The sequence below is a fragment of the Rhamphochromis longiceps genome, linkage group LG23 (assembly GCF_057381845.1).
Source record: "Rhamphochromis longiceps isolate RC_006_pf linkage group LG23, R_longiceps_female_GT1.1, whole genome shotgun sequence".
NCBI classification, from domain to species: Eukaryota; Metazoa; Chordata; class Actinopteri; order Cichliformes; family Cichlidae; genus Rhamphochromis; species Rhamphochromis longiceps.
In genome coordinates this window covers 17,984,178-17,991,660 of record NC_140578.1, presented here as the reverse complement: position 1 = coordinate 17,991,660, position 7,483 = coordinate 17,984,178, and the positions used below count along the sequence as shown (strand labels likewise).

At 38.3% G+C, this 7,483-nt stretch overlaps 1 protein-coding gene across 1 annotated transcript; it reads left to right on the top strand.

Annotated features, from left to right (window-relative positions):
- The first annotated feature begins 867 nt into the window (after positions 1–867).
- On the top strand, positions 868–7,092 carry dph3 (diphthamide biosynthesis 3). The gene is made up of 3 exons (XM_085399583.1): positions 868–1,056; positions 4,534–4,608; positions 5,107–7,092. The coding sequence occupies exons 1-3, from the start codon at positions 949–951 to the stop codon at positions 5,173–5,175; spliced, it is 252 nt and encodes an 83-aa protein (XP_085255709.1). The 5' UTR covers positions 868–948; the 3' UTR covers positions 5,176–7,092.
- Positions 7,093–7,483: the final 391 nt, after the last annotated feature.

The window sequence follows — 7,483 nt, the reverse complement described above, 5'->3', positions numbered from 1 at the left end:
AATCTTTATTGAAATTATTTTTGTCGACAGTGTTGCTACCTCGAGCCGTGTCACCAGAAAGTATGAAAACATTTTCATGAAATCATCTTCAGGTCATTTCAATCCATCATCACTGTCACGCTGCTCATTGTTCTGTTGATTTTCAGGTTGTGTGTTTGTTTTTCTCCTGCTCTGCTCCGTGTGCGTTTTTCTTTGTTTGTTGCGAATTACCATCAATGAAAACTGAGTTTGGACCCGCCATACAGCCTAGCCTCGACAATCTCAGCCTTGGTCTTAAATCACACTGAAATCATGTCAGCAGAGTTTCTGTTGGGCTCAAATTTAAACATTTTTGAATGGTGAGCCTCACCAGCACATAAAACAGCAAATGCCACTGAAAAACAGTCTAAAGGTTTCGAGAATTTGCCCTTTAAAACTGATCCTCAACATCATCTAAATGTCTTTGTTTTCTTCTTTTTCTTCTTCTTCTTCTTCTTATTATTATTATTATCATTGCTATTGTTGTTATTATTGTTATTATTATTATTAAATGTGTGGTTGACTTGTATCTATTAATCCTTTACATGTGTATTTATTTAGTATTTATTATGAATATAAAGGTACAACGGTTGAAATTATATGAGCTGGGTTTTCTGATAAATTGGCTCCTTATAGTGGACATAAGTGGGAACTACAATCTACAGTCGTAGTTAAAAATGGCAAAAACACAAAAAATTTTCTAGCTCTTTAAAACTCAATATTGTCACTATAACTTATTCTATTGTTCTTTTACTGCTCTTATTTTTCACTTTTCCTTATTTTACATTGACCACGTTTGTGTTATTGTTTTGATAGTTGCGTCAGCGTTGAGTCAGAGGTTGTGTACGTCATCACACCGCGCTGCAGGCACGCTTTGCCGGTGCGGATCTGGTGCTGTTCTGTGTGGACTTTGCGTGTGTTTAGGGGAAAATGTCGGTGTTTCACGACGAAGTGGAGATCGAGGACTTTGAATACGACGAGGATACGGAGACGTATTACTTCCCGTGTCCCTGCGGAGACCGCTTCGCCATCACCAAAGTAAGTTCAGCTCACGGCTAACAGCTACAAACCAAACTTCAGTTTGAAATCTCCTGTTTTTACATCTTCATATAGTGGGTGATTTACACGGAGGACATAACAGAGTTTCCCACTCCCTTCATCATCGATACAGTCTTCTTCTGGATTCGGCAGGGATTTATTGATGGCACGTTGATATATGTCCGTTTTTTTTTTTAAAAGAAGTATTTCAACCTTCCTTTCGGATTTGCCACAGAGGTGGGACGTAAAATCTCTCATTATTTGACTGAAGTTTGGTTTGGTGTTAAGATAAACTTTTATTAGTCCCACACGTGGGAAATGTGTTTGGTCACGACAAAAAAGTGGACAGTACAAAGTTAAGAGCAGCAAAAATTAAGAAAAACACAAGAATAGAAAATAATAAACCAGCACCATACTTTATTCTCAGCAGTGAAACTACGTCAGTGAACGGAACCAAACTCCATTTAAAAGTCTTCAAATTTAAGAGAGTAAAAACGTTCAAACAAATCAAAGCCTACTGAGTAATTATCAGTCATTTCTTGTGACATCATGAAACTTTGTTTTACATGGTTTAAGGTAGAAAAGACGGTATTTTAAGTAGTTTTTTTTTCTGAAATAGTAGAAACTTGTAGCTGAAGTGAACTTTAGCTCTCTTAAATTCAGGAACAAGATGACAGTTCACCATATCAAGACTTCCTTCATGTTAGCAGGCTGAAGAAATCCTAAAACTGCAGTGAGTTGCAGCTTATTTGTGGGTCTCTGCCTTCAGTGACTAAGAGTTGGCTCTTCTGTGTTGAGATCTGACATTTGAAGGATATTTAATTTCTTTGCAGGTAGAATACACGGGTGTACAGGAGGGAAATTTAGACTTTTTCTAATGGAGTTTGGGTGTTTTTAGTGATATGTCATATACTGATGGAGATGATCTTCTTTTTCTTTTCTTTTTGAAACATTAAAACAAAGAAACATAGTTTGGAAGAAATGCATGTATGGATGCATCTGGCATACCTGAACACTCTAAAACTGAAACAGATACTCAGAATAAGCAAGAAGAAACTCAGACTTTATCAGTTTTGATAGTGTTTGCCTGCTCAGCACCATCCAAAGGTTCATCCAGGAAAGTCCGACTGCATGACGAGTTCTTTCTTTGTAATTCACGAAGCATCCCAAACTTGCGACTGCAGTCAGGTCTTGCAGTTTTTACACTGTCCCTACACTTTGTCTCTCTGAACTCTGTTCAATTCCTCAGACCTTGCGGCTTTGCTGCGGTGCTCTCAGGGGAGAGTTTATTCTTACAGGCAGCATTTGTGTTGGGTGGCCTGTGGTACTTTTAATCCTGCAATTGTTTGATCAGGTAATGCGTTTTCTCCAAAGGGTGGCTGGCCTTTCCCTCAGAGATGGGGTGAGAAGGCCAGTCAGTTTGAGGGTGTCAGGTAAAGATGTTACTCCTGCACATTAAAAGGAGGCAGCTGAGGTGTTAAGATCACGACCTACTGGGAGAACCCAGAACTACTGGAGATAGCTGAGAGAGGCCTGCTGCCCCCAAGACCCAGCCCCAGAAAAGCGACAGAAAACGAATGGCAACATGTCGTAGATGGAGAAGAGTGACCGTACAATCTTGATGATTTCTTTTATGTGACAGGTGCACAGATTTCAGATCAGCCTGGCTACAGTGCTGAAGAGAAACCTAGGGTTGTTCTTATTTTCTTCAATCAGTGATGAATAGTAAGATGTTCTGGCTTTGCGGAGGGCTTTCTTATAAAGCAACAGGCTTTATAAAGGCTAAATGATGATCTTTTAAAATTGTGACATGCCATTTCCTTTCCAGCCTATGAGTTATCTGCTTTAGGCTACGTGTTTGAGAGTTATACCACAGAGTCAAGTACTTCGGGTTTGAGGCCTTATGTTTCACAGTAGCTACAGTATCCGGAGTCGTACATAGTGAGGAGGTAAAATTATTAACAATGGCCTGTATTTGTATAGCACTTTTCTAGTCCCTAAGGACCCCAAAGCACTTTACACAACCTGTCATCCACCCATTCACACACACATTCACACACTGGTGATGGTAAGCTACATTGTAGCCACAGCCACCCTGGGGTGCACTGACAGAGGCGAGGCTGCCGGATACTGGCGCCACCGGGCCCTCTGACCACCACCAGTAGGCAACGGGTGAAATGTCTTGCCACTTCGAGCTCTGTTGGAGTAGCATTCAGATAGCTGCTCTGCTCTGTGCTGGTACAGGGCATTGAAGATGATAACAGTGGGTGGATTATATTCTTAAACTTAGTTACAGCGCTTTCAGAAAGACATCTACTGTGATAAAGTCTACTCTCCACTGCTGTTTAATCAATTATTGTAAATGTAATCAGGAAATGATCAGACAGGAGAGGGTTTTCAGGAAACACTGTTAAATGTTCAGTTTCTATGCCATATGTTAAAACAAGGTCTAGAGTGTGACTAAAGTGGTGGGTGGGTTCTTTTACATTTTGAGAGAAACCAATTGAGTCTAATAACAGATTAAATGCCATGTTGAGGCTGTCATTCTTAGCATCTACATGGATGTTAAAATCACCCACAATAATTATTTTATCTGAGCTGAGAACTAAATCAGATAAAAAGTCTGAGAAATCAGACAGAAACTCTGTGTAAGGCCCAGGTGGACGATATATGATAACAAGTAAGACTGGTTTCTGAGTTTTACAGCTGGGGTGGACAAGACTAAGCATCGGGCTTTCAAATGAATTAAAAGTCTGTCTTGGTCTTTCATTAATTAATAGGCTGGTGTGAAAAATTGCTGCCACACCGCCCCCTCGGCCTGTGCTTCGAGGTTTCTGGTAGTTAGAATGACTCGGGGGTGTTGATTCATTTAAACTAACATAATCATCCTGCTACAACCAGGTTTCTGTAAGGCAGAGTAAATCAATTTGTTGATCAATTATTAAGTCATGTACTAACAGAGACTTGGAGGAGAGAGACCTAATATTTAATAATCCACATTTCACTGTTTTACTCTTTGGTTCAGATGTGGATACTGTACTGTTCCTTCTTTCTGATTTTTTTTTTATGTTTAAGGTGTTTGTTGCTGGTTTCTTGTTTGTTTTTCATTTGTTTGGGAGCTGACACAGTCTCTATTGAGATGGGGTTTTTTGGAGGTAACAGGAGGAGAGAAGCTGCAGACTGCAACTTTTTATTAATACATTAATACATTTGGCCAGAATTCTCAAAATGACAGCTTCTCCATCCAAAGTGGGATGGATGTCATCTCTCCTAACAAGACCAGGTTTCCTTCAGAGAGTTTCCCAGTTATCTATGAAGCCCACATTGTTTTTTGGACACCACTCCGATAGCAATTTAAGGACAACATGCGGCTAAACATGTCACTCGTGGACTGATTGGGGAAGAGAGAGGAATAAACCACAAAAACATTCAAACCTTGACAGAAACCTGAAGATTTTATTTGTTTTTATTTTGAAGGAGGACCTGGAGAACGGGGAGGAGGTGGCGACATGTCCAAGCTGCTCGCTCATCGTTAAAGTCATCTACGATAAGGTATCTGTGACTTCCTCTTATCAGTTCATCCATAAAGGGCTCAACGATCAGTTATTTAAAAAGTTTCTTGTAAAGTGACGAAAAGCAGCAAATTCTCACTTTAGAGAAGCTGGAAATCACTTTGTTTTATTATTTAAAGTACCTTCAGTGTTTATTTGATCTAAAATGTTTCCTGTGATAACACCAGAATTTCTCATTATTTGATCAGGACAGTTTTATATCGATCAGTTAAAACTTTCAAATTAAAAAAACATGATAGAAAAGAAAAGATGCAACGCAGCATCACAAAAACCTCTGAAAAGTACTTTTACATTACTTTTTTGTGTTGGGGACATTAAACCATCATGCTTTTATTCTGCAAATCATTGGTGAATTGTTCATGTAAATTATTGATTTTTTTTTTTAAAAAGTACAACTTTAAATTTAAGACAGATGGATAGTACGGGGCATCACTACCTGTCAATGAATGACAGGCTTTTTTGTATGTGTGTGTTTCAGGATCTTTTCCAGGTTGGAGAAATCATTGAAGCGCCGTCACACGCCAAACTGGAGGTCGTTCAATCCTGAACCCTCTCACCTTTGACCTCACAGAGACCCCAGTTTAACCATTTCCCGTCTCGACGCTGTGTCCAGGTGGTGCTGGGAAACGCCAGACTTTCACTGCCTCCTGTATTTCCTCCAGATGTATCTTGAATGAAATCACACTTGATCCAGATGAAATTTTTTTGAAGACGCAAGGTTGCGGCGTTCATGTGTTTGATGGACTTCCTGCGGATTATGTGGGAGGATGAGCGTGGAGCCGAGCCATTTGCTGTGAACAGATGAAGGTTGCGCTTTAAAAAAAACAAAGCGTTGGTTCCTGCCTCAACCTCGCCACTCTTAATGCACATTCAGTCTTTCACTTTAAAGCTCAGGAGAACGAAGGAAGCTTCATTTTAGGACTGGCAGGTTTCTTTAGAGCTTTTATTTTGTAGTTTTGAGATATTTTAATATATATTTATATAAAACCTCCACATACAGAGAACCCAGACACCCTCTATAGGACAAACTGTGTGATGACACAATTACTGAATCAGTAATGTTTCAATCGATCAGCTGACGTGTGCTGATTGGCTCCATGGCATCTCCGTGGGATTAATAAAGTTTTTACTTAAACTTTTTGTTTGTTTGTGGATAATATGACCTTTGAACACAGAATTAAAAAGTCTTTGTTAGCACAATAAAAGTTTCACTCTGCAGTCGATATCTCTGAAAACTTTCAGAGAAAAAGCATGTGTGCGTCTTCCATAAAGCCCCTCCTCCCTCCGTTAGGTGAGAGTTTGATTCAAAGCAACATTCAAATTTTCAAACTCCAGATTTTTTAATGATCATGAAAATTCTTTTCTTATTACATCTGTGATAGGATGGTCTGACTTTTTTTTTTTTTAAAGACAATATAAAAGTAAATTAATATTAATTATATTGATATTTCAGTTATTGATTTCATCAATTTAATTTGATTTCAGTAAGCTTGGTGATTGTCGGTTAATGATTGAGGTGACTGGTTAGTAAAGATCGTGGTGGAAAGTGTGACTGCATGATCAGAGAGTCAAACATCTTCTCGTCTGGAGACTGAATTGCTCTTTTCATAGCAGGAAGCTGTTTCAGCATCAGTAGACACCGTTTTTACTCTTCACACCCTTTACAATCAAAATGCTTTTAGATAGTTGAATACAATACACAATCCAGCAGAGGGCAGCAACACCTAAGCGCTCTCTCTCCCTAACATGAGCAGAGGATAGAATAGAATAGAATTAGAATTCAACTTTATTGTCATTGCACATGCACAGGTACAGGGCAACGAAATGCAGTTTGCATCCATCCAGAAGTGCTTTAGTGATATAGATATATTACAATATATATTAGCAATAATATAGATATGTGAGTATATTACAGAAATGGGTCTATTATGGTATGTTATAATGTACACGGTATGAAGTATGTTGTGAATATTCTATAACTATAAGTATGTACAGGCTGTAGTGAGTACAAGCTATGTACAGGATATGAACAGGATATAAATATGAAAAACTATACAGAATATGAAATAAATAACTTTACAGAATCTGGGATATACAGCTATACAGAAATGGGAACTATGCAAGTTGTAAACAGTTGTAGGATTAAAGATTATCGAATGTACAGAATGATTATTTACACAGAGCTATACAGTAGTGCAGTTAAGATAAGTGAGGGTGTAGATAGTTTCTACAGAGGCTATATAAAGTGCTAGTGGTTGTGAGTGGTGGTTCAGTCCATGTTATTATTGTGTTTGAGGGTACAGTTGTCCATTGTGGGTGTGTGTATGTTCAGTCCATGAGTTTAACGTGGGTCAGATGTCAGGAGGCAGAGTTCAGGAGTCTGACAGCTGTGGGGAAGAAGCTGTTCCGGTACACAGCAAATCCAGCATGTCCAAATTAACACTGTCGGATTTGATTTCAACACTATTAAAGTGTCTATATGGGTCCACACCAGAGAGTGTTAATTTAACTCTTTTTGGAGAGTTGGTACGTTAACTCTGATTTAGTGTTAAACACCAAATCTGTCTGGAGTTGATAATTTAACACTTGGTGTTAAGAGTTTATATATTAACTCTCAAAGAGTATTTTAGTTTAACTATGTAAGAGTTATCTTCTAATTAATATTAAAAAGCAGGAATTTTACTGTTCTGAATTTCTAGAAATTTCTTTTGGAAATAAACATTTACTAAAAAGACGCAATGGTTTTTGAAAAACATTTATTCTGAACTGTGCACCACAATTTCAAAACATTTTCTGAAAGATGTAACAGTGTACATGTTCTCACTTTCATTAGAATTTTGTTTATCAAAAGGTCT

What these genes read in the sequence shown, in the direction of transcription:
- dph3 (XM_085399583.1), top strand. Translation starts at nt 949, where the DNA reads ATGTCGGTGTTTCACGACGAAGTGGAGATCGAGGACTTTGAATACGAC. An exon ending in ACCGCTTCGCCATCACCAAA is followed by an intron (nt 1,057 to 4,533) that starts GTAAGTTCAGCT and finishes TTTATTTTGAAG; the next exon opens with GAGGACCTGGAGAACGGGGA. An exon ending in TTAAAGTCATCTACGATAAG is followed by an intron (nt 4,609 to 5,106) that starts GTATCTGTGACT and finishes TGTGTGTTTCAG; the next exon opens with GATCTTTTCCAGGTTGGAGA.